The sequence below is a fragment of the Pelophylax lessonae genome, assembly GCF_965119305.1.
Source record: "Pelophylax lessonae genome assembly, chromosome: 6".
Classification (NCBI taxonomy): Eukaryota; Metazoa; Chordata; class Amphibia; order Anura; family Ranidae; genus Pelophylax; species Pelophylax lessonae.
The window spans coordinates 59,781,508-59,809,139 of record NC_138773.1 but is presented as its reverse complement, the minus strand read 5'-3'; the positions used below and the strand labels follow the sequence as shown (position 1 = coordinate 59,809,139).

The window sequence follows — 27,632 nt, the reverse complement described above, 5'->3', positions numbered from 1 at the left end:
TCATTCCCTCCTAAGATATCGCTGTTTTTATTGTAGAATGCGTCACCCGCGCTTGCGCAGTTATCCCTGATTTTCCGGCAAGCTTATGCTGCCGGAAAAATGCAGAGTCTATGCTGGAGGGTCTATGCGTCATTTCCTTTGTTGGACACCAGCCCCGTGCTCACGCGAGACTCCTTCTCCATTCACAAATTTTTCCACTACCCCATGTGACTCGCTACATCTCCTATTGGCTGTCCAACTGTTTACTTGGTAACTGTGAACCAAATGAGGTTTGGTTACGGCGGCTACTGCACATGCGTGGAATTTCAGGAAGTAAGGCTGAAAGCGGGCGGAAATAGTGCCCACAAATTACAAGAAGACCACAGTATGAATGGCGGCGCTAAAGATGTAAAAAAAACGCTGCATAAAGGAACAAAAAAAAAGAAGTAGGCTACATTTATATGACATACTTTATGGTCTAAGTAATTTATAATACAATATTACACACTTATAATTGAAATTTAGAGAAAGAAGGGCTGAGGATACTACCGCTTTAACTATAACCACCTCAGTCCATGCAGCTGCTAGGGGGCTTGGAGGGACAGTGTCTACTGTTGGAGAATGTAAAAGAGGTCATATAAAGTGTAATACAGCTCTGCTAAATATGGTCACCAGTATTAAAGAAGACTAATAGGGTTGCACAGAGTATGCATTTTTATATAGGTATGCAAAAAAAACTGAATCTTACATATCAGCAAGGGAATCACAGCCTATAGCTGTTGGAATGTAGCCGAAGGACCTGGCATCGAGGGATGAGCGGAACAGCGTGAGCTTATTACTAAAGAAGTCATTGTAATCGGCCGCAGTGAAGGACGAAAAGCCAGATCCAACCTTGCAGAAGATTTCGCCAAGGAAGAGCTTCCTAACAGCACTATTACTGATTGCAGTGATTCCATTCTATGAGAGAAAGACATTTTTCAAACCAACGTTTTTAATCTATGCTTTCATACATTGAGAATTTTGCACAATTTGGTGAAAAAAAAAGCAAGTTGTACAATTAGGATGGAAGGTGTGATTTAATCCTTTTCAAAAAGGTGTATGTGTAGAAAGGAGTGTGGCTTTCCCAAGGGAATCAAGATTAATATTTAAAAATAAAGCTGTTAAAAACTGTGTCAGAGTTACAAATAATACCATGTAAGGCACTATGAGCAAAGTAATTACTGTGCACTTTGGATGTAATTTTCAAAGAGTATTTAAAGCCATTTTGTTGTTTTGTTTGGACTGGAAAAGAGCTAGAACCCTTTTTTTTTTTTGCTGTCTCTGTTCCTGCTCGGATGAGTTGCCCCTCTGGAACTATTGTCAAAGTGAATTAAAGGGATGGTTAAATGGCAAACTCTACAGTTGCCACTGGAACAAAAATAAAGGGGACATTTTCAAATGGGGACATGTGTTTCAGTAACAGTTTTTATTTATTTTTCTCTTGCTTCTATTTGAGTCAATAAGACAAGAAGTAAAGTGAAATCTCCCTATATAACCAAAAAAAATGAACAGGTTTTAATCATTCTCTACTACTGTATGTCCCAACTGTAAAGTGGTTCTAAATTAAAGACAATATTTTACCCTAATGCACTCCTTGCATTGAGAAAAAAATGGCCCACTGGATGTTCCTCTAGACCAGTGATGGCGAACCTTGGCACCCCAGATGTTTTGGAACTACATTTCCCATGATTCTCAACTACACTGCAGAGTGCATGAGCATCATGGGAAATGTCTGTGGTGCCAAGGTTCGCCATCACTGGTCTAGAGCAGTGTTTCTCAACTCCGGTCCTCAGAGCACACTAACAGGCCAGGTTTGCAAGAAAACTGAAATACATCACAGGTGCTGCTCAGTGATTGCAGTATTCTAGTCTGCATCTCCCCAAGGTAATACCTAAAATCTGGCCTGTTAGTGGGCCCTGACAGTTGAGAAACACTGCTCTAGACCAGTGATGGCGAACCTTGGCACCCCAGATGTTTTGTAACTACATTTCCAATGATGCTCATGCACTCTGCAGTGTAGTTGAGCATCATGGGAAATGTTGTTCCAAAACATCTGGGGTGCCAAGGTTCACCATCACTGCTCTAGACTGTGTATGTCTATGAATGCACACAGCCTGGCTCAGGAGTGTGGCCACACAAGTGCCCCCCTCAGCACACGGTTGCTGTGGGGGCACTTGGAGACAAGGAAATTTCGAGAGTGGACCCTGGAAGAGGAGTTAAGATCAGCTATTCTGTGCAATACCATTGCACAGATCAGGTAAGTATAACTACTTGTTTTTGGGAAAACAAATGGCCTTTAGAACCACTTTGAAAAAAAAAAAAGGACATCATTTTTACATGCACTTTAAAGTCATTGCAAAGGACAAAGTGCACAAAGGACAAAGGGCAAATGTGGAATGGGCTCCCTCAGTATCTAGTTCTAGCCAACTCAATTGATTGTTAAAAAAAAAAAAGAAAACTGGATGAGTACCTAAATGCACAGAATATAACTGGTAATACACATTTGTCAAAGATAACACACAAGATTGTTAAACCAGGGAATATACAATTGTTTGGGGAATCAGGAAGGAATTTGTTTTCTGTGCCGGAGCATGCTTTATAATGTATTTTTTTTTTTTGCTTTCCTCAGTATCAACTGTGGGTCGAGGGTTCTGTATATGGAGGTTTTCAACTTATTTATTAGCTCTTTTCCTCTATTGGTTGAACTCGATAGACTCTTTTTTTTTCAACCTAACTATGTAACAATGTAACATGCTTGCTTTATCAAGCATGTTACTTTATTTTTTTTGATGATATTTCAACAAAGTAGATGAAAAGAGTACAACAGAAGAAGTGCTAAAAAATACAGTAATATGTAAAACAAATATAGAAAAAATGTGAATTGAAAAGTAAATGTAGAAAAAACAAAGAAAGCAAAATAAAGGAAAAAAGATGCAGAAGGTAAAACAGATTGTAAAAAGTTACCGTTGCAGCTGCTGCATTGAAAGTATCCAGGAAGGAACCAATGGTTTTGCTGTTCAATGCCGAAAAGACTGCATTAATCTTGTCTTGGTCTGACAAGACATTGTTGTTGGCCACATAAGTACCCAGCTGCTGAGCAGTAAGATATGATACTGCATCCGTCTGCCAAAGTGAAAACAACCATTATTACTATAACGCTGGCCATAAACAATGGTTTATAACGGGTGGGTTAGCATTTATAAATAATGGATATCTTTTGCTTTACTAGATGCCGACATCCAAATGGAGTGCATGTCACACAAGTATAAGCTGGAAAGTGTAATAGTGGCCCATTCCTGCACTACTTATAAACCATGGGGAATTGGAGGAAAACCTCCAACATTGAAGATCCTGTTTCTTTTGGTGTTGGTGTCCCAAGGTGATAATTCTTAGGTGGCGGCCTATTGTACACAAACCGGCTGTCACACAGTGCTTCTTAAATTGTTTTCCTAATACAGCAATCGGAAGCCACATTTTACATTGTTTCTGATTCAGATTATATTGCCCAGATTTGGATGCATTATTCTATGCCTAGTTATCTACTGTGTATCAATCCAACCATGCAATTAACTTCCATTAATTGAATCCATGTCTATCCATTTCATTCAGTCATCCATTCTTCCATCTATCAATCCATTCATCCAACCATTGTTCATCATCATTCTTACGTGAATTAAAATGTAATGGATGCCTATATACAGTATATTAAAGCCCAAATCCAGTGAAAAGTCTCACAACTTTTTTCAATAGCATTGAGAACAGTCAGTATGTCTAGTTTGTATTGATACCTGTGTCCTCCTTGGGGGAATTTGTGCTCACATCCTGTCCTTGTAGCATTGGCACAAGAAATGAGGGTCACTGGGTCAAGTAGATAAAGTGTGCAATACAAATGTGATAGATGGGCTAAATGTTGCCATTCTACTAAATAACTATGCTTTTTGTGCAATACCTGACAAAATTTCTTCACTTTCTCTCCGGGTGATACCCAGTCATCAGGGCAGAAAGTGAAGGTGAACAAAAATAAAAGAATAGTAAAAAAGAAGTGCAACACAAATCTGATTGAGAGGGTCTAAATAGTGTCTCAAAAAGGTCGGGATGGTTTTGGGCTTTTAGATTTTTGCCTAATCCTATTTATGTGCAAATAAAGAATTTTCTCTTAGCTGGACCTTATCTCCACCACCCTCTGATAGCCATGGCCAAAGCAACAAACTGGGATGTCTAGTGGGCTAGTGTAGATGTCTTCTTTGGAAAACAATGCAGGTGTCTACTGTAGGCCCTAGCAAACATTCTTGCCTGAGTTAAAGTCTAGCGTGGATTATTGTGTGACAGCCAATCATAGCACCAACTAAGAATGGTGTCACAAACACAGTGGCATATAAGGTCAATATTGAGGACCCGTCACTGCTCATTTGTTTTCTAACTGACTGTCATCCAGTGTGCCAATTTGTATATAGCATGGCGAAGACTTACAGTGTCTGTTGGGTTTTGTTTTCTGTCTGTGACCATACTGGGGAGATGTCTCCTCACTTTCTGTCCCTGTGACCCCCATGCAAGAAATGTTGAGGGGTGTAGTTGTCACAGAGATAAGAAAACATGGCCAGTAATAAAAACATTTTCAACAGTTCACCCATTTCACACTATGCTAAAATATTTTTTTTTAAGTATTCGTCTGTGTCCACGTTAGAGAGATTTCCTATCACTTCTTGGCTTGAGAGTAAGTGAAGGGAAACACAGACAGAAATGTTAGCTTCTATCTGTTCTAGCCCTTTTCTGTTTTGTCCAAAGCTACCTAAAAATGTTTGATGGGAGTTGGACTTGTAAAACATGAACTTCAACACATGTACTTACAACAATAAAGCCTGGATTTATAGCAAAAATATCGGCTATGGAAGCTTGCACACGAATTTCACCAAAATTGAGAACAAGCCATTTGCCGCTGTTGCCTGAGGTAGGACATGCAGAACCTATAAAAAAAAAAAAAAAGAAGGATGAAAAATAATCAAATTGCTTATCTCATTAGAAACTGTATTTTAGTTTTAGGTGGACAGCTTTAAAATACATCTTGAGGACTCTGACAGTAAGATGAACTAGAGTTTGAAGTTCTGCCAATCTAACATGGACACTATATAGACCTTTGTTGACAACCTTTTTTTTTTTTTGCATCAGATGTATTTTTCATTCTCATACAAGTCCACGTGAATGCAAAATTCTCTTGAGGAAGGTCAAAAATAGGTCAAAAGTAGGAGAACTGCAGATCAAATGCACCTGTCCTTTAATTCTGAATAATTTCCCAAGCATCTTAAACCAATGTCATTGATACAAGCCTAAGACCCATCAACACAGACGTAAAAGGTAGGACTGCTTATCTATATGATTCATGAAGTAATCACTGTACTCTTTTCAGTATCTCTCATAAGGTGTCTCCTAGTGATCAGTGGGTAAGTGCACATAGAAAAGTTCACCCATATCTAGAGATAAGTCACATTTAACAATTTTAAATGGCTCCATAGCACTAGTTTTGTCTATCATGGACCCCTTCTTGTGCCAAAAAGCATCTCATTAGCCTCCTTATTTTTATGCTGTTTATTCACAGAAGAAAAATAGGCAGAGAAAAAAGTAAAATAAAGCATTTACATTGCTAGTACAGAAATACTCAAAGTCACACAAAAGCGGAAAAGTTGAAATAAAAAAAATACTACATGAATTAAACTAAATGACCCTAAAAAAAAAAACCCAGTCAACCACCCCCTTAGCTAAATTAGTACAACCTCCTATTAAAAAGGAACAAAAAAAAGTAGACTTTTTTTAAAGCAAATCTTTACCTACCCATAACTGAAATATCAGTTTTAAGTGGACTGACCTTTAAAAATTAAATAGTAGAGGATGACTTGTTTTTAAACAAGGACATTAAAGGGAGAAACCATGCATTACCATGTGCTCTCTTACCAGTTAATCCTTGCTGTTTTGTGAGGTATGACTTTATCTTTGCATAAATTGCTGTTTTTACGCCGTCTTGCAATTGTCCATAGGAACTGCTAAACCCAGAAACGCTGCATATTGAGAAGAGAGAGAATAATACAGCTATTTACAATCAACATTTTCAACACCCGGGTAACAAGAGTTATAAAGTAAACCTATCTGACCTTATTTATTGTGCATACATTTCATAAGACAAGGCTTTTATTATGCCTGTAGGCAAGACAGCAGTCATATGTCACATACCGGAAATCTCTCCCTAAATCTACCATTCTATGCATAAAATGCAGACTGCAGTAGGAGTGGAGCAAATACATGAATCATTTTCCCTCTACATTTAGAGGGGTATACACAATTAGGAGGTAGAGGAATGTTGATTGACAGAGTTAGGTCCTTGACCTGAGGAATCGCAGGTTCAGATTCAAGTGTTTCCAGAACTTAACCTAACAGAAACACTTAAATAGATATGTAGCCTGGTGTCCAGATTCATGCCAGGGTAAAAAACAAAAGTGAACACAAACCTAGAATGAACAGGTGATATCTTTAAAGATATCTGTCTTAGAAGAAACATGTTGGCTCCCATTTTTTTCTGAAAGCACTTGTTTCTTGACTGCCTCTGACTTAAATGAGTCACAAACCCTGAACAAATATCCAGCTATTATAGTTACAGCAACCAATCTGCATGCTTTTTCAAGATCTAGTTAGCTAAGCCATTGTGTGATAGCCAAACAATAAGCATTTTCAGAAGAGGTCATTTACAATCTGTATTTTTGTGAACATGACTTTAACATATTTGTTTCTTTCTTTTCAAGTGTTTTTGTTGAAACATAGAGATTTGTACACTGGCCACTAGAGGAAGCTCTCTGCTTTCCTCTGCTTTTTAGCTACAAAGGTATCAGCCACACAAGGAGTGTATGTGTCAATGAGTTCACAGACTCATAGATTTGCATTGTGTGAATTAGCAACAAAAAAAAAAACACAACCCTGTTTAGCACTGAAAAGCAGAAAGCAGAGCCAATGTATGTACTAAGTAGATATGGCTGCCCCTGTGTTTATATGTTTTTTATAAAATGTATATAAAAAATGATGTTTAAACTTATGACACACACTGATAAGGTTTACACCAGGCTGATCTGTTTTGCATACGTTCTAAAAAGTTTATTGAAAATACATTCCACTAAAACGTAATTTATGCTAAACCTTTAAACTAGAGCAGCCATAGAACCTAATCAAGTGGGAACTGTGGGCTAAAAAATAAGCCATTATATAGATTCAGGCAACAATTGTTATTCTGTACTGAATCAATTGAAGCAGGATTCTGACTGGTTGGCATGGAGCACAATGAGAATTACCCTTTAAACATTTAATAGATGAGGACTGTTGAGGCACTTCTATTGCTCTTTACTTACACAGATTGGAAAGCCCTGCAGTCAATGTTTTCAGGGATCTTTTCAACTTGGTCCACTTGGAAGGATGGGAAGAACAAGCTGAATAAGGCAAAGCTAGAGCCAAAATAATCATTCCACTGGTTATCGGTGAAAGAGCTAAATTCTGTCAGGACTGTGGAGAAGATGGGACTGAAAATGGATTGTGAGATGGTACCACCTGGAATGGCCACATAGTTTTTCTGTAGGAAAGAAAAAGGGGAGATTGGTGAAATTATCAAATATATAGAAAACATTCTGCATACAGTTGGTGAATGGACGCATATCTGAAATATCCTCTAATAAAGGTGACCTCTAAACAAACAGCAAACTACATAGTTAAAATTCATTCATGAGTTTTAGCTGTCAAAGCATTGCATTTCTGTCCATCTGGTCCAGAGATTTGTACAATCCTGACTGGCTGGTGACAAATGTGTCTACTTGTTTTAGTTTTAAGCAAACCAGCAAAAGGTTAGAACCCCAGCAGTGGCGGCTGGTACATTGGGGGCGCAAGGGCGCCGCCCCCCCATCCATGCATCCGGCCCCTTAATGTACATGTGGGGCACCAGACGCATAGAGTTCAATGGGGCTTTTTTTTAACCATGTGATTAGAGCCAGAGACTCTAATAGGCTAAAAAAAAAAAAAGCCCAGAGCCCACCCAGTTGTGTGACAATAGCGAATTAATTTTCACTATTGTCACACGGATCTTCCTATTGGCCAATCAGGAAGCGGGTACTGAGATCAGTTTCCTGATTGGCCGAAAGGAGAAGCCATGCCATTGGGCATGAAGGAGGAGGGAGGAGACGCAGAAGAATGAGGGGGAAGAAGCCTAAGCCGCCGCCGCCATTTGCTGCTGCACATGTCCAGATGTCCATGCAGGGTGAGTGAGCCAGGGGGGCGGGGTCCTGCTGTGGTGAGTGAGCAAGGGGGCAGGGTCCTGCTGTGGTCCTGGCGAGGGATGGTGTTCGGCCTGGTGTGGTCCAGGGGGGTGTATGGTGCGGTCCGTCTGCCGCTCCCCCCGGCCCATGGAGCACCAGTCGCCACTGAACCTCAGTCAGGATTCAAATGAACTCTACATACTAATTTTGATTGTTCAGCAGAGAAAAGCTGACCGTGGGTCTAATCCTTCCCCGCTCTATCCAAAATGTAAAGAAATCTTGTCTGGTTTTGGGCTGTGATGTGGACTTATTAAAGCCAGTGACATCACACAACTGTACACTGTCTCGCACACTTGTTTTATCACACCAGTTATTATTCTGTCTGAAGTTTGTATTCTTACATGATCGAGAATCTTTACAACAAAACTCTTCTGGAAATAACATAAAGACAGTGTAACACTTGTAACATAAAAAGATACACCTGCCACCTACCGCCTGTGCAGTTGCTTGGAAGGTACGGAGGTATGCATCTATGTCTGTGAAAGACAACTGTGACAGCCTATTACTGAGAGCGTTGGCCTGTGCTTCATCAGTAAATACATTTTCATTGAGGGTCAAAGCGGCCAGCTGGCTGGTGCTCAGGAAGCTCACTGCATTCACCTGCATGGAGAAAGCAAAATCTTTTTTTAGGCAAAGTGAAAAGGCATTGATAATGACCCATTTGCATGTGTAGCTCTGCTTTTATTTTCAAGAGGTTTTCATAGACAGTTGTACAAAATAGACAAATATTCTGTGACATAAGACTCCAAGATTAACTACATTACAAGAAAACCTGTCTTGATAGGAATATTGGAAAAACCACTGCTGCCCCATTTTCTAAAGGTGTACGTTCTACTAGAAGGTTTATTACAAAATATCTTTGCTCCCCCGACCCTCTAGTGGATTCTGTAAAGGTGTATATGTACTCAGGACACCCTGGACAATGACAGCAACTGTCTTCACTAAAAAAGTCACACACAGCCTTAGGAAAATGGGAGTTATCCCTACTGGAGTGCTGGATTGCAGTGAAGACCAAGCATGATACAAGACCATGCCCTTACTCTGTATCGAGTAGGAAAAAAAAACACACTGACCTTTCTATAGAGAAAACTTTTATTGTAACAGAATGTGAGATTTTTTTTTTTTTTTTATCCTCTTAGCGAGATTTACTTTTCCTTTCTGTTTCAGTGTCCCAGCAAGAAGTGTTTCACCAGAACAGGTATCCTTGTTGAAAGATTTCCCTTTTATTACTGGTGCAGTGACTATTGTTAAATGTTGAATTTTCCATCATTCTCTGTCTTGGTGACAATAGTCATCAGGACAAATAGAGAAAACAACTCTCCTTAGCAGTAAAAACAGCAATATATGCCCGAAAGGGGTTTTTAACCCTTTCAAAACTAAAAGAAAAGGTTTTGGCTATTGATTGTTGGTTAACTACACTTGATGGGTGCTTTTGTTCTGGATCGAAGACTCAGAAAGTTCAGGTTTAGTGTAAGGGACACTAAGGAAGACACTTGCAATAGAAGCCCCTTCATCCAGTTTGAATAAGAAAAAACCTAGAGGGCAAAAAAGGGGAGTCATGACCCACCACAACCAATCATATAAGTCTTTAATCTATGGTAGACTGTAAGCTTACAGCCCTCCTAATCATCTTGTATTGATTTGTATTGCATCTGTATTGTCTCCCTTTTTTGTAAAGAGCTGTGCAAACTGTTAGCACTATATTGGAAATCCTGTATATTATTAACACTATATTACAGTTAGACCAATATGATTAAATCCTGTAAGCAACAAACTTTCTTCCCGCCATGCTATTTTATTCTAAGTCTGAGTTCACAGCCTGGGATATGACTTGTGAGACCCCAAGTCGCATGACATGTCAAATTCAATGTTAGTCAATGAGAGCTGTCTTAATTAGCACTACTAAAGTCACTCCAACTTTAGAAAAGGTTCCTTTACTACTTCAAAGTGACTTCTATAGGGCTTCTATTCTGTACTGCTATCAAAGTAGTACTCAAGTCGCCAGGAAGTCGCCTCGCAAAGTCGCACTTCAACTCGCACAACTTATGGGTCGTGGCAGTGTAAACTGAGCCTAAGGGTCATCCTGGTCAGTATGAAGTAAAGGCACACCTACCCAATTGAAACTGGGAAAGATTCCCTTGAATTGGGAATAATCCAAATAGGATGAAAATTTGCCTATTGAGTTGATGATTGCAGTGGAATCGTTATCTCCACTCTCAGAACAGAAGCCTGCAAGAAACAAATAACAGAAAGTTGACCATCACATGTCTGAAAAACAAATTCATCTTTTTTGCATTTTCTATCTGTAACATACATTTGCAGTGCATTTCTGGTGATATGGCAGCAGGCATAGTAATCCCTTTATTCTGTACTGAATTACCCTAATGTGGTTGGTGAAACTCATGCATATTACAGCAGGAAGGGAAAAAAATGTCTCCCTGCACCAAACATCATACTCTGAGAAAACTGAGTCAAAGCATGAACTATAGCAGGGGTCTTCAAACTATGGCCCTCCAATTCCCATCATGCCTAGTCATGCCTGTGAATGTCAGAGTTTTACAATGCCTCATGGGATGTGTAGTTCTGTAACAGCTGGAGGGCCGTAGTTTGAGGATCCCTGAACTATAGAGATAAAAATAGTGAAAAAACTATCAGCGCAAAAATGTGATAAATAAAGAAATAATTCAATATATAGTGAAAATACTTAGTGAAAATAAAGTTAGAGATCCTTCAATAATAATTACTATCCGGCTGCACACACCAAACTGTGTTCACTCCTCACAATCCAAAACTAAATATAATCAAACAGTGCTGCGCCAGATAAAATAATGTATATAAATATAAATCATAAAAATCACAATACATAAATCACCATTCCTTCCATATAGTGCTAACAAAGGTCCTTGAATAGTGCAGATTATATAATGGTCACTGGTATTGGGTCACTTTTATCTGCACATTATATAATCCTCACTATTCAAGGACTTTTGTTAGCACTATATGGAAGGAATGGTGATTTATGCATTGTGATTTTTATGATTTATATTTATACACATTATTTTATCTGGCGCAGCACTGTTTGAGTATATATAGAGATAAAAATATCATTTTATAATAAGGAAAAAAGGTATATACAAAAAAATGCAATCTCAGAGCTCTCACCAGGATGGCAACACTCCAGGAATTTAATTTCATTATAGTGCAATATTTCCATTCATATGCTGACTATACCTGAATCTGTTTTTTTCTTGCTGATATAGTCATACAAAACTCCAAATAGACTCTGGCGAGTGTCAGGTGTGAAGCTGCCATAATTATCGTTCAACTGCTGCAAACTGTGAGACACAAAAAATAAATCATATAGAGTATGTCAAACATTGCTTTTGCATTTCACAAAAAATGTAAGTCTTTAACACACAACTAATATTGTGTATGTATAGTCAAAACTTTTTTTTTTTTAGCTTTGAATGGAGTAGGGAAAAGTTAAATAAAAGTTTTTTTTTGAGTCCTACTGGGGAGATTTCCCTTTACATTTACTATGGCTCAACAGGACGTGCAAGGACATCTCCCACCATAGGAGGGGACATCCCATCATCCCATCTTGGAGAGCTGTCAGATTGGATGATTTCCCCTCACTTCTTGCACTTATGACATGTCGATATATCCAGAACTAAGACAAAAAAAAGTTTTGTGATTACATACACTTTAATACATGGGCACTTTGGATTATAGTACATGCTTTCCGACCACAGTGGTGGTTAAAAAAAATTTCCAAGTAAATTTAAAACATAGGTGAGACTTACATTAACTTGTATATGCTGCAGTCAGCAGATCCCAACAGGGTGGACAACTGGTTAGAGTTTATGCTGAAAAATAATGGCTGTAGTCTAACAGACACCAAGTCTTGCCAATCTTTAGAGCTATAAGAGGTCAGAGAGCTACTGATGACGGAGAAAGATGAAGACAGGAAATCAGAGCCGACCGTATTTGACACCAAATTTATGTTTTTCTGTAAAACAAGACAAGCACAAAATTCATAGAATTAAAATGTCATATACTGCATATATAGATCTACACAGTACACACACACACCTCTTCTTTGGATCTTTGAAAATGTATGGGTCACCTCCAACTTGACACAATTTAATATCTATGTGTAATCTTATTTAAACTGCAAGAACACAGATTGTGCTGCCTGACATAACAAATGGGCAAGTAAATATGAAAATGATATTAAAATCACATTTAGGTTGTAATATTGAATCAAAATGAGTATTTGCTGAAAACATGCTATAGTTTCCCTTAAGGGTTTTGCAAGTGTCACCATACCTCCTTCAGAGTCACAGACAGTGTATCCAGGAAGCTGTTGACATCACCAACACCAAACTGCCGCACCCTGGCTGCAACTTGGCAAGCAACGTCCTCATTGTTGACCGCAGAGACAGCAACATCAACCAGCTGGTTAGGGCTCAAATTATTGATATCATTAACCTGAAGGATGACAAGTAACAAAAATACAATCAGTGATGGTAAAGAAAAATAGATCATTAGAAAAGCTGCGAAGACTTCACTTATACTCACAGCGCTGTAGTAACTGTTCCATGATTTATATTCACTGATCTCTATGTACAAAGAGAATTTAGCAAAGTTGTTTTGAACCCAGACTTCAATATTGTCTGTTGGTTTTCCGCACCTGACACCTATAACATAAGAGACTTGTTTATTTTACTGCTCCTTGTTTTTTTTTTTTTTTTTTTTTATTTCATACAGACTTATTTCCCAAAAGTTTATCCTAATAAGCATGTATAAATTATATAAATGGCTCCATATTACAAGAACAGAACCGAATTTTATTAAAATATAATATTTCCTTATTAGGAATTATGAGAGCTGAGGAAAACATATCTACAATCAGTGCTGGGTATTAGTATAGCCAAAGTGAAATGGAGGTACAGAAACACACACAGTTACACTGGGGAATACTATAACCAATGGGAATTGGAGGTGCATTAAAAAAAAAAAACACCCCCGATCTGTGCTAGGAATTAGTATAGCCAATAGAACCTAGAGTCTCAGGTAGGCACAATCACAATCATTGCCAATGGGGTGCAGGAAGACACCCAAAATCTACTACTTACTAGTATAGCCAATGGGATTTGGAGGTGCAGAAAGATGCACAGTCAATGCTGGGGATTTAAATGAGTGGCGGAGTGTTTGGCACCTATAATCACCCATAATCAGTGCTTGGGATTAGTATGATTGGCTGGAAACTAGAGGTGTTGGGAGTTTTAAACTTTACTACAGGAACTTCTAATGCTCATGTTTTAAAATTAGGAACAATTGAATTTCAAGGGTTTATAAACAAATTCAAAATGCTCTCATTCTCTCAAGGCTTGAAACAACATTATGATTTTTAATGATTTTTTTTTTTGCCCAACGATGTCAACATTGCCATTACACAGATTATTTAGGTTACCTGAATTAGCTGCAACTGACTCAAACTGTGGTCGGATACATTTGTTATATACAGACTTTCGTGAGTCCTCACTCATTGAATCAAACACGTTATTAAATCCAGTCAGCCTGTTGGTAAATAAAATGGCTGTAAATAAATATATACTTATATATATACACCACCTTCCTTACGCAGGTCAAGTTTCCATACTGGCTATACCATAAATTTAGATCATAAAGGTACCCTTAAAAATAAGGCTATGGAATCAGGTATCGATTTTATGCCTGCAGGATCTCCATGCAAGTTCTGAGGACAGTCAGATGGTGCCTGCATTAATGGCTGCCTGCTCAACACATGCATCTTAATATAGTAACTATGTTTCTTGCTATATCTCTAAATTAAATACAGTTTGCTACCCCTATAAATAAAAAAATACACAAACTCTTTAAAAATTTATATTTTTTCTCTCTAACCATAATGTGTCTTTTCTTGCTTACTTAAAAAATAAAAGTTCATTAAAGAGTGCACCCATGACATTAAATTTGAAAAGCATGACATATTTTATGATGAGGTTCAGCACAGCTGATGTGCCTTATGGGCCTATCTGGGTTGACTACTAGTCAAGGAACAGCTTTCTCTGCTAAGAGGGAGGGAAGAGGGTGTGTCTGTTGTGCAGGTCTACCTCTAGCCCACCCCTGCAGAGAGAAATGTTTCAAAGCATAAAAATAGTTTTGCATACAGCTCCACTGTCTGACTGCAAGTGGCAGATAAAAAGTGTCCATATGGAATATTTACAACCAAACTTAGGATACAAGTGCACATGACAACCAGCATATTCAATAAAACAACTAGCATCTAGAAACAACACATGCACGTACGCTTGTTGATATGATGCGCAGGACAAGGGGAATTTGATTTTTTCCAGTTCTGTTTCACCAATATTGTGCAAGACATTCTTCAGTGTAACCTGGGTCCACTCCTGCCAATCAGAAGTCTTAAAAGTATTTATGACTGGAGTGAGGACTTCAAAGGTTTTGTTCAGGATCAGATCTCCCACAGGGCTGTTCTTCAGTTGCTCCTATAAATCATTAACCATGCAGTTTAGAAAAAAAAAAAAAAAAAGACAGCAAAACAAATAAAAGCCAACTAATCAACCTAGCCTGCCCTTTTCCTTAGACTACATGAGCTAAGCACCATTAAAGTGTATTTATAGCCAACACTCTTAAGTTTTGGATAGCGTGGTATAGGGCTAGAGGAGCCCATGCTAGCTTTCCATTGCTGTGTCCCCATTAGGAAAAGTTACTCTCTCTATTCGTCCTGCTGACCAATAGGGGTCATCCAACCACATTTCTATACCAATGAGCACTTTACAATTAAAGGCCAAGCCCATGTAAAACAGATATTTCTGTTATGGTTAGAAACTGGTGGTATGAGCGCTAAGTATGTTGAGTTCAGGTGTTTCCAGTAAAGGGAACTGTTAATGCTACAGTACACTGAAAACATTTATGGCCCGTACACACGATAAGAAAACCGGAAGTAAAATTTTGTACGACAAACAATCTGCCCATTTTCGGATTGTTAGTATAGGGCTTTCGACAGTCGATTACGAATTTTCGGACGACAGAAACGCAATGTGCAGGCTGTAAAATTTTTATCGCACATGAACACAACATCCGATTTTCATTTAATTAGTACAGTTTTCGTCCAAAAAAAAGCCCTAAGAGCAAGACTACGCAGGCTCGGAAACGAAAGAATACATACAAACCAATTCAACACATTACATTACTTCTGAAGTAGAATTTTCATATGAAAGTAATCTCTTCAATTTCGATATGAGACTAGCATGCAACAAAAAACAGACGAAAATTTGTCAGATAATCTGATCGTGTGTACGAGGCTTTAGACATGAATGTGCTTCCAACTTTGTTCCAGCCTGTGTGTGCCCCTGTGCAATAGCCAGCTCCATGAAGACATGGTTTGATGAATTTGGTGTAGAGAACTCAAGTGGGCTGCACAGAGCACTGACCTGAACCCAGATGAACACCTTTGGCATGAATTGGAATACCAACTGCCAGGCCGGTCCTTTCATCCAACATTAATACCTGATCTCACACGTGCTCTTTTGGCTGAATGGGCAAAAATTCCCACAGCCACATTCAAATATCATGTGGAACGCCTTCCCCAAAGAGAGGAGGCTGTTGGAGCCTCAAAGTATGGGTCAAATTCCATTTAATGTCTACAGTTTTGGAATATAATGTTTTTGGCTATATACCACATCCTTCAATTTGCAGGCAAAATCAAATTATGTCACAAACAGAATATAGAATCTAACAGGAATTTGAACTCTAAATCCAAAATTAAAATAAAAAATGTGGTCAGTTGTTAATCTTCAACTATAATAGCTGGGAAATAAGCACTATTAACCTCCCTGGCGGTATGATTCTTTCCAATTTTAGGTGCGTTTTTTTTTTTTTTACTGTGCGTTCTTCTTTATAACATCTCGGGTATGATAAATTTTGAAACACAAAATCATAAATGATATTATAATAAATAACTATAAATAAGTTAAAGTATGTATGTATATATATATATATATATATATATACACGTATATATATATATATATATATAAATATATATACATAAAAAGTACAGTAAAACTGCAGGAAAGGGCACTGGGGGCAAACTAATGTGAATTTATTTTATTTTGCAATGTATCAGTGTGTTTGGTGTGTTTTACTATTTGAATTTGCCGCCGGGTTCCACCCCCCTGCGAGCCTCACGTCGCAGGAGACGGAAGCCGGGGCACAGAGCATCGGGAGGAAGATCCGCCGCTGCCGGGATACATCGCTGGATTCCGGGGACAAGATGAGTACCCTCTCTTCCAGGATCCAGCTATCTTCCTAGCGGTACCCCGAGTGTGGCTCGGGGTTACCGCTTTTGGCACTGAAATTTAACCCTGAGCCACACTCGGGAATACCGCTAGGAAGGTTAATTGAAATTAAAAGAGGTATTAAACCTTAAACAAAAATGTAATATTAATTATATTATTAGATGTTGTGGCTGCATTAGTTTTCGCTTTTTTAGGATATTTTCACCTGGTGATTTGACCAGTAACACACCTCCTGTATTAGAGTGCCTCTACTTTTTGAAAAATAATAGACTTACTGGCTGGATCACCAGGTGAATATAAAGGAAAGAAAGCTTTAGAAATAAAATGAATGCAGGCAACAAATCTAAGAATTGGTAAGTTGCATTATAAATGTTTGTTTTGATTTTTAATACCACATTAAGTGGAAATAGCATTGACACATTCTTGTTTGAAAAACTGTCTTGCGTAACAGTTTACAGCTTACCGGAGCCTCATTGTTGCACTGTTCTAAGAAGTCTTTCACTTTGTTAGTAGTGTCTATGCTCTCCAATACTGGAGTAATCGCTGATTCACTGTTCAGTGCTCCAGAGCTAATAGCGTATTCAGCCACCTGAGAACCACTGCAAACGTCCAGGGAAGAAGCCTGCAAGAAATGATTAGACAATATGTAAACATCCAAATACATTATCATTTTCTGCTGAGTAAAGTTGCATAGTCAACAAGACTAAAAATAAATGTCCATCAACCTCACACAAATGCTTACTGCATTGCTCCAAAAGAAGGCAACTAGGCAAGCATTGCCAATTATGCTTTACAGAAAGAAAATAATTCTCCTTTGGTTCCTCTAAGATCAATTGACTCTAGATCAGAAGAGTCAATTTTTAACCTGTATAACTCTGCCTAATATTTGTTGTAAGAAAAAGATCCAGTCCTTGTTTTTTATTCAGTTATTGCTTCCCCCTTCTTTTTTTTATTTTTTTTTTTTGATACAGGATTTGATAGCACTCTTACTGTAAAGAATCCCCTTCTAAATTTATAGCAAAAAATAGTATGTACTTAAGGTAGATAGATATTTTTACTTATGTAGAGGCTTTAAAATCTTTTTTTACTTATTTAAAGTTTGAAGTTATGCATGTAGAGCTACCTGGACAAAACGCAAGTTCACTTAATCCATTCCTTTCAGCCATTTTTAAACTTGAAAAGTCAAAGCTGTGCCTAGGAGCAAACCAAGGGGTTTAAAAGGTCTAAAATAAACCTCTCTGTGTGATGATGGCACCCTTACTGGCTACAGTGTGCTTTCATGGTATAGTAGTATGTGGAACTTGAGCCCTTAGTACCAAATTACCAAGTACCTTAGTACCAAAGTGAAACCAGAACCAGAGAGGTGCACTGAAAAGTATTTTTTATCTTTTATTAGTTAATGTAGTAGAAAGCATTTTGTCATCTGTTACTATCAAAAACTTCCTGAGAAGTTGACTTTAAAGATTGACTAACAGCCATGGGGCTTTTCTCAAGGATGCCCCAAGGAAAGAGTACCGGGGCTTACAGCCCTCCAGAATTATCCATTGACATGCAATAAAAAGCAATGGCTAGTGCACACTATAACTATGCAGTGATTGGCCTATAGAAGAATGAGCTGATTAAGAACAAGATCCAGGTGCTTAAAAAAAGATGCTATTGCCTGGGATTTATACAATATTGCCTGTACATTACTCATCTTTATTTTGCTTCTGTAGGAAGCATGATGTTATATTTAAATCCCCTGGAAGGACAGATGCCTCTGGCTGGGAGATGTGGCAGGCTGGAAGCACAGCTCCTATTCATCACTATAGATAGCCCAACTGGCAGCTACTTGTAATACATTGAGGGGATACTAAAATAATTTTGGGGTGAGTTTATTTTGGCTGTTTTTTTTTTTTTTTTGGGGAACAATTTTACACCATTGTTTTGTTTTAACACTCTAACAATATTAATTGTGCTAATTTTAACAAATGAGAAAGGATTAAAAGAACACTATTAGTTATCTAAAGTGACAGCACAACAGTCACTGCCTGCTTTAGGGCATTATCTGTCTGAATGAAACTTCAGACTAAGCCACTGGATAAGGGAGGATTTACTGCTCTGACTCATTCAACTTGAGTTTTGTACATGAATTCTGTGATCAATGGACTTCACTGGGAAGGATACCTAGCTAAACGTGCAAGAAATGGTCACTAGAGCTACACCTGATGGCTCAAAAAGAGAAAAATAATGTTAAGAAATATTTTATATTCCTTAAGCTAGGTTTACAATTGTGGTGTTTTTACTGCCCCCCAACTGCAGCCAACAGGGGTATACACCTGTGCAGCAGGAAATATCCCGCCCACTGAAAGTGAGTGATCCATTCGACTGAATAGGGGCACACCACAACTACCCCGTAACCATATGCAATGCCTCCTCACCACTACTTATCAGAGGTCGCCACTAGTGTACACGAGCCCTTTGAACAGTTTATTTTTTGTAGCCCTGGTCATAGTAATTAAACAAATTGTTCCCAGACTATTCCCTGCAGGGGAAGGCTGTAGCCGCAATGCAGCAGAGAAAGTATAGGATTTTTTTTTTTTCATTATTATTTATTTATTTAATTATGCTTATGGTCAGGTATTTTGCAGAACAGGCTCTCAAATCAGGAGTTATGTACTATAATATTTTCTGTTCTGTGAATCTGAAATTTCCACCATGCAAATGGAATAAGAAATTAAAAATGCCTACTTTTAGTATCTTGAATGCCTCTCTTGAAAAAAAAAAAAAAAAGGAATATATTACAGAATCCTTACTGCATCAAAGTCTGGTTTGCCTGTTTTGAAATCCTCAAGTGTAGCCTTTTCCTTGAATTCTCCCCAGAATGTCTTAACCCATTCACCACTGCTTCCAGAAGAAGTTGAGCAAGCAGATCCTGGACAAAAACATTGACAATAACAATATAGTCTGCAAATGTCAAAATCAATAATAAAGCAAAAAAAAAAAAAAAAAAACACACACATATATATATATATATATATATATATATATATATATACTGTAAAGATAGATAGATAGATAGATAGATAGATAGATAGATAGATAGATAGATAGATAGATAGATAGATAGATAGATAGATAGATAGATAGATAGATAGATAGATAGATAGATAGATAGATAGATATTTAAAAAGTATCTACACCCCAAAATGAAAATATAACACATTGCAGCTTACCAGGATTTAGATGTCATCACTAGTTTTTTTTTAAGCCTTTTTTTCCCCCTTTCTCTTTGTTCTAACCTAATGATCCTACCAGTAACACATTTTCTGTCCTAGGGTGACAACCCCTTCACTGTATCTTCAACGTTAGCATTATCTTTGGAGGAGCAGCATTGTCATTGTAGGTTGCTCTCCTGATCTGAACTACAAAGCACCTTCTCCTCATTCTATCTCCATTAAATAGAGACAGCATGTTTTGTAGTTCATAGACAATAGCTGGGAAAACTGATAACATTGAGATACAGTATCAGTTTAGTGCAAATGAACTTACAAGGGCACTGGAACTGTTAATCAACAGATATTTTTCCTGTACTTGCAGAAATGATTTTAGCCTGAAAAAAAAAAAAAGGACTAATGCAGCCACTAAACCAAATGACTGCTAAGTTGCAATCTTCATTGCATTTTTCATTAAGACCAGCAGCAGCCAAAATTTTTTATTTTGCTTTGTATAGAGCGGGGAAGAGTTAAAACCAGTGTTGGTTTTTTATTCCTGTCGTCCTTGATGGGGAGAGGGGGATTTCTGCACATTACTTGTCAGGACCGGAAATGAGGGAAAGTCTCCCCATTGGGGGCACAGACATAAAAACATTTTTTAGTAGAGTGAGGATAGATTGGAATGTCTAACATTGGTTTAATTACTGTCTCTCTTGATGAAAACCGCCCCTCTTCCATCCACCATGTACTTAATAGAAAACCTTACAGATGTTTGAACTCTTCACCTCGATCCAAAACTAACAAAAAAAAAAGCTAGGTGTTTCAATAATCTTATGAATGTTATGAATATTGATTGAATTGAATCTGGTAGTTTACTTTGTATTTGTGTTGTTTTTTAAAACCTCTTTTTTTTTAATGTCGCTGATAATTCTTAATCATCTGTATATGGATTGTACCAGGAGGGTCAGGGTGACCATAGTAAGGAGAGGATTGGAGTGAACAGGGAAATGCTGCTAGACAGTCTTCTTAATAACAAGGGAGTTGCTATTAAGTGTTTAACAATACCTTTGTTATCCAAGGTTTCTTTGTTGAATGATTTGATTCTGTTATACATAGCTGTTTTTTGGTCATCATCCAGGTCGGAATAGACATTACTGAAGCTCTCAACCCTGCATAGAGAGCAGAAGCCTATTAAAAACCTTCAATTAAATCAATTCAGCACAATTCATTACATTACCTTTATCCTTCCCCGTATCCTAAATCTAACACTAACACAATCTATAACACTAACCCTACCTGTTACTCTAACATTAACTCTCCCTGTAACCCTAACACTAACTTTCCCTGTATCCTTAACACTAACACCATCTATAACCAGAACACTAACCCTACATGTAACCCTAACACCAACCCCCCCTCCTGTAACCCTAAGGCTAACCCTCCGTGAATCCATACTTCTACCGCTAACACCATCTGTAATCCTAACACTAACCCTTTCAATTTTAAATATAATAATTTATTATAATAGTCACTTTTTTTGCACTGGGATCCTCTGTGCCAAAGGCCAACCCTCTGTGCTATCCAAAAGATACCCAGGCCCTGGAATTTCAGCAGTAGAAAACAATACTATGAATTGAGGATGCCTATGTAGGCCTACTTTGGGAACTTACAGGTGGTAAATGGTGGGGCAGTGGTACTAAGTCAGCAGAACTCCTGGCCAGAAGGAGCACTGCTACTTTCCTTAGGCTATGGAATATATAACGGGTTCTATCTATGTTTCAGCGAACTGGACTGCCCTTTAAAAGGTACGCTTAGTTCAGAAAGGAAAAAAAAAACACATTTTTGATGACTATCTGACTATATAACTATATGTCTGCCTGTAAAATACAAGTGCTTCATCCTGAAGGCTGAGAACAAATTTACAAAAATGTCCCCAAGGAGTCTCAGCACTTGCTATGGACACCTGCCCTAGCTCTTCCTGCTTTATTTTGTATCCTCTCGACGCTGACAAAGCCTTTGACTCCGTAGAGTGGTGCTATCTCTGGGAGTGCCTGCGTTGCTTCGGCTTTGGTCCATTTTGTATCCTCTCTATACTCAGTGCCTTGAACTCATGTCATCATCCAAGCTGCAGACAGAAGTTATTATTGACATCATTCTGAGCCAGTCCTGACTTCCCTACCCCATTTTAAACACCACTGTCAATTGTGTATGCATGAGGAGGCTCTAAAAAGCAAACTCAAATAATAAACTATAATCAAAAACCAGTAAAATGCAAAAATTAATGAGGTGGCGCAAGTTATCCCTAACATTTATACTACAACTGCTGGCCTGATGTGAACCTTTAGTTAATAGGCAAAGAAATATTACATGTAATTCCTCGAAACATGACTCAAAATTTTGAGTCAGTATATGTCAGCAGAAGGTTGTGCTCATCAGGTAAAGACTAAAAGAAGATCTCCATTTTCTTAAAAAATACAAAAAAAAAACCCAGTAAAGTTTAAATAACAATGTGGACGTACACGAAGCTTTGGGAAGAACAAGAAACATCCTTTTTAAGGGAGGCAATGTCGGAGGCTTTACAACTTGAGATCACATAGCTGAATAATTCTCCAAACCATAACTTATATTCGGCTGAGGTCTGTATGCTCTCAGTCACCTTTGACCACACCGTTGTGAAAATCAAATCCTGGATATTACTGTCTGGCAGTTTTGTAATGTTTTTCTGGATTAAACAAAGAGAAACACAGTTAAAAGATAGGAAAAGCTTCTCTATGCACCACTTACATATAAACTGCCAACATCTGGTGACATTTTAAACAAACTGCATCCCTTACAGTCAGTAAACATTTGTGTAGACATTTGGGAGAATTATATGAATTGAACTAGTGCGTGGCTTCTCTGTCTTCTCAAAGCTAACAAAAAGCTTTTTTTCTTTTTTTTTTTAAGTAGTAACTCTTAAATTGACTCTTTTCCTTTCTGAAAAAATCTCCAAAGAATGGCCCCTGCAAAAGACCACTGTAAATACTTACCTCTCTGAGTCTGAAGTGCTCAAGTGCTCAGACCAGCTGCCTTCAGTGGTTCCTTCTGCCAGTTCCAATGTCATCACGTTGTCTAGTGGAAGGGACATAGGCATTCAAGGCATAGGTTATAGGCATTCAACACTCCCAGAAGTGGCAAATGCTGAAGAGTGAAGACATTACTGGAAGCTGTATTGATTAAATACAGCCTGCCGGAGAAATATGTTTCCCAAATTTGTTTGTATTTCAGGGGCCATTCTTTGGGGGGGTTTGGGAAGCAACAGAGTCACTTTATGTAAAGGAACCTACATCAACTGATCAGAACTCATTGTGCTGAAGTAAACCCTGTGCAAAACATTCTTACTAGGCAGTGCTAGTAGTCATTATGGAACATCGTCGCTACAATCTAGTTAAGGCAAGGTGTTCAACTGGTGCTTTTTGGACCATGTACAACCTTTTTACAACTTGTTTTCAGGTTATCTCATAGCATATAAAGCTTATGCTTCCATTCCGAATTTTCCAAAATTGAAAATCTCTAAATTTTTATTTGTTTTAATGGAAAAGATACTGTAGTAATTAACATGTTTAAGGCTGAAGGTTATTCCACTTATACTTTTGCTTCCCTGGTTCATACCTCTGCCCTTATCAACATACTAATGGCATTTTTAAATTCAACCTTTCTGTGTACTTAACTTATTGTAGACCCAGTGACATCATCAGTGGGTCTCTGTGCTTCTCTTTGGAATACAGGAAGATTATAACTAATGGGAGAATCCAGAATGGTGCTGTACATAGCTTATTAAAAACATTACAGCACCCTGCCTTAGTACGTCTCTCAAGTGCCCTCAGCACTAATGTATGCAGTGAGTTGCCAATTGTGAAGATTTATTCAAACATCGCAATTCCTTGATGGGTTAATGTCAGTCTTGAGGAATGAGTGTTTCTGGGCAGGCTGCATTTGCATGCAGACTCCTAGGTTACACCCACATTTAATGCTGTGCCTCCATGATTGCATAAACTGGAATTCAATGAATGAAAGGGATGAGCAAGGGACAGCCCATGTGATTAAGAAAGGCTAGATGATGTTGGGTGTCTTCCAACCAGGAAATGAGGTGGGCTCTATCTGACTTGCTGCAGCTTCTCATGCACATTGTGTGAAGCTCATAGTGTTTAGTGAAATCTGAGTAAAAAATTACAAGCAGGCGAACCTGTACAACTGTGCAATTGTGAAGGTAGGGCTAGAGCTTTAACTGACCTGTTTAGACACCAAGTTTACTTCAGTCATAAATGATTGGACATCCTCTATATCACGACTTCTCACTTCAGCAAGGATCAGGGCTGCGTCCAGTGTGTTTGTGATTGCTGTGGTATTTGCAATAAGGCTGCCCAGCTGTGTACCAGAGAAGAGGTCTAGGCAGGAATACTAGAAAGGAAAGAACAAGAATTTAGACAAAAAAAAGAAGGATAGCTGATTGATATACAGTTACGGTAAAGTGAAAATCCAGACTAATATTTTACTTTTATTGTCATGGTTTTAGACAGAGCAGAGAAAAGTTAGAAACTGTCAGAAATATATTTGTGTCTGTGTCACCGTTAAGTAGCTTTCCTTCACTTTCAGACTTGGTGACCACTACAAGGCCATGACTAACAGATCTCACAATCCCGTCCCAACATGCAGTATTAATTATCTGTCCAATCTACATTGGGAGTGACATATTGTAAAGCAAGAACTGTATTTACCGCATTAAACTGGTTGTAGTAGTACTGATATTGATAGATTGTAGCTTCAAAAGAAAAGCTCTGGAACATGATTTGGATATAACTCCTACTATCTGTGTACAAGCTCCTACAGGCACCTGTAAGTAGAGGGGAGAAAAAGAGATTACATGACATTTGTAATAGTTGTACAAATAGTGTATTCCTTCCTGCCAGCAACAATAGAAAGAGGTGTACATCTTAGACTTGGGCAGTGTTAATAGTTAATAGTAAATGTGTTTCAGCAGTTGAGACAAAGAGCCTATTTATAACAGGGTGAAGAATCATGATACATGATCAGTTCCTTCTTTAAACCCACTGATTTATTTTTTTTGCACCATAATGCTGTTCATGATATTGACAGTATATATGTATGCTATTCCTGCTGATTTGTGTTCACATATACTGACCTGGCAACCCTATTATTTCTTAAAGCCATCTTTCCCAAGGAAATAAAGAGGAATACACCAGTTTGATCTATTTTTGGACATTGTGTTACATTATTTATTTAAAACTGTATTTAAAAAAAATCCATTGGGTCTTAAATATGGATATGGTGTGTAGAGAATGGCAGCCCATTGCGGAAAATTGTTCTAAGAATTGCAAAAGTGTTATAAAGAAGAAAGAAAATTGCAGAATTCAAGTCTTAAACTGATCACAGACACCTTACAATCTGATTGGAGAATCTGCTTTAGATGTACCAACAGGTATTCTGAGGGTCATGTATTGATTTCTACAACAAAATCACTATATCCAAACTGATTTAATCCCTCTATTATATAGGATGGATTTTTTTTTTCAAACAGCATATTTGATGTGAGATTTTTAGGACAGAACTACGGGAGCTGCCAACATTGCTGTTGTTTTTGAAGTTAATGGTTTCCAACAATACGATGCTGACCTGAAATGAGGGATGTGACCAAGGTCCATTTTTATTTATTTATTTATTTATTTATTTATTTTCCATTGGTTCACTCTTCCTCTTACCTGAAGAGCTTTTGTAATTGTAATCTAAGTATCTCAGGATCCAATCAAACACAGCTCTTTTGACGTCTTCTGAAAATTGATCAAACCCACTGCTAATGCCACTGAGTCTGGAATAAGAAAATACATGAAAAAAAGCTTACTAAAGCATTATCAGAATTTGATGATTTCAGTGGCCATTTCTAACATATACGCAGCCCAGTGGGTTCCAATATCAAGCAGCGTTGGTATTCAGTAGAGAGTATATGATAAATATGAGCTTAATATTGTCATTTTGGAGAGATAGTAGGTAAGGTTTAGAACTGCTGTTGTGTATTTATTGCTGCAGGAATCAGCTGCAGAAACTTGGTATAATAACTTGTATTAATATATTTATATTATTTTGAGTACACCAAGCTGATCTTTAATTACTAAGAGTCAGTTTGTGCTCTCTTCCTCCAACCAACATCAAAGACTTGATAAAGTGGATACTTGGAAGTCCCCAAAACCTGTTAACTCATAGTATATGAGGAAATAAACATTCCATTCGGAATCTTTAAAATTGCAGTGGTCAGTTTTTCATATTTATTGCTGTTTGTGACTACCCTCACTTTCTGTTCAAGTGACACTCTCAGCACCAAAGAGTGGCAGGGTGTCACAGCAACAGGATGGGAGGGTAAATCTCCCCAAAGAGGACACAGATAACTATAAAGGCTGAAAGAGGATCTAACTCTCCATTTTACAAAAATAAATATTTTGGTCATTATCTGTTTGCCCATTGGAGAGATATCCCAATACTTAATTTACCTGTGACGACTTGAAGACAGGAAGTCAGACGTTTATCCTCCTAGTAGGGCCACAAACAATAATGAAAACCAACCAGAGGTTCTAACTCCTCCTCACCATAACCAAAACTTCAAAAGAGTTTTAGCGGCAGCTAATAATGGGAATCCCCCAGCTGATTCAGATAATACCACGTTATATTTTGTGATACATGTCTGGTTGAAACAAACTCTAACATTTGCAGATGTTTATTGTTAGTACCGTGCCAAAATATTTCTGTAAAGTATTTAGTAAAGTATACTTCAATAGCTGGAGCTGAAGAACAAATCCATAATTGTAGGCAAAGCTTTTGGTTAAGCAAGTGAGCTACATCAGGGATTTCCTTTTAAAGTGGGAACCCTGCTTTAAGTGCTTGGTACTTACATGTTTTTGTAGGAGTCACAGTTTATAGTGACTTGGATCTGTTGGACCACTTCAGTTGTGATGCCCCCTATGAAATATTGAAAGGTCTCCTGGAAGCTTGAAATTTGTTCAGTCGTCAAAGAATTCAAATCGGATATATAGCTTTCGAACAGGTAAGTTATGGCTTCTTGTCTCACTTCCGTGGTCAAAGTCTTAACATTGAGCTGTGAAAGAAATTGTCCAAAGTTGAAGTGTAATGCTATTTGTGAGTTAGTTTTAATAATTAATGCAGTGCAGAATAGCAAAATATCTTCTCTATTTACCCCAATTCTGGGAAATGGGAATTATCATTAGTTATTATTATGCTTTTTGTTATTACTATGCCAAAAGGTATTCCAGTGTAGTTTTTTTTTTCCTATCAATTACACATCAATACTGGCTTTGCCCTCTTTCCCTTCCCAGTTATTGTGTGTAAGCCAAGTTACAAAGTTACGAAACTTTATTGCGGGCCTGTGTATAGCATGTACCCTTACCTTCTCATATTCTATGTTGAAATCATCCAAGAACGTGACCACTTCCTGTGCAGAGGTGACATTGTCCTGTCCCTTCAAAGAATCCAGGACTATCAAAGTTACAGTCACATTTGTCAAAGCGTTAGTTGTACAAAGGTATTCCACTTTCTGTGAGACGCTGGTCTCTGAGATGATTTGTAACTGGAATAAGAATGTTCAAAGTTATCATCCTAGCTTTACCTATAATATAACACAAATTTCAAATCTTGAAAAAAAAAAATGTTAAAAAAAACTTGATATC

The 27,632-nt window shown here is 37.9% G+C and overlaps 1 protein-coding gene across 1 annotated transcript in view; it reads right to left on the bottom strand.

The window, feature by feature from the left end:
• LOC309558589 (uncharacterized protein) overlaps positions 1 to 27,632 on the bottom strand; it is an 84,241-nt gene that overhangs the window by 15,415 nt on the left and 41,194 nt on the right. Inside the window, exons 27-48 of the mRNA XM_082261667.1 lie at positions 27,353 to 27,532; positions 26,841 to 27,043; positions 25,659 to 25,765; positions 24,657 to 24,772; positions 24,172 to 24,339; positions 22,419 to 22,621; positions 20,965 to 21,068; positions 19,501 to 19,619; positions 17,169 to 17,327; positions 14,691 to 14,890; positions 13,834 to 13,940; positions 12,939 to 13,057; positions 12,687 to 12,848; positions 12,161 to 12,366; positions 11,589 to 11,692; positions 10,471 to 10,586; positions 8,790 to 8,957; positions 7,404 to 7,621; positions 5,965 to 6,068; positions 4,867 to 4,982; positions 2,983 to 3,141; positions 728 to 936 (exon numbers count right to left, since the gene is read on the bottom strand). Of these exons, the coding sequence (XP_082117793.1) occupies positions 728 to 936; positions 2,983 to 3,141; positions 4,867 to 4,982; positions 5,965 to 6,068; positions 7,404 to 7,621; positions 8,790 to 8,957; positions 10,471 to 10,586; positions 11,589 to 11,692; positions 12,161 to 12,366; positions 12,687 to 12,848; positions 12,939 to 13,057; positions 13,834 to 13,940; positions 14,691 to 14,890; positions 17,169 to 17,327; positions 19,501 to 19,619; positions 20,965 to 21,068; positions 22,419 to 22,621; positions 24,172 to 24,339; positions 24,657 to 24,772; positions 25,659 to 25,765; positions 26,841 to 27,043; positions 27,353 to 27,532 (3,347 nt within the window). The remainder of the gene's footprint in view (positions 1 to 727; positions 937 to 2,982; positions 3,142 to 4,866; positions 4,983 to 5,964; positions 6,069 to 7,403; positions 7,622 to 8,789; positions 8,958 to 10,470; positions 10,587 to 11,588; positions 11,693 to 12,160; positions 12,367 to 12,686; positions 12,849 to 12,938; positions 13,058 to 13,833; positions 13,941 to 14,690; positions 14,891 to 17,168; positions 17,328 to 19,500; positions 19,620 to 20,964; positions 21,069 to 22,418; positions 22,622 to 24,171; positions 24,340 to 24,656; positions 24,773 to 25,658; positions 25,766 to 26,840; positions 27,044 to 27,352; positions 27,533 to 27,632) is intronic.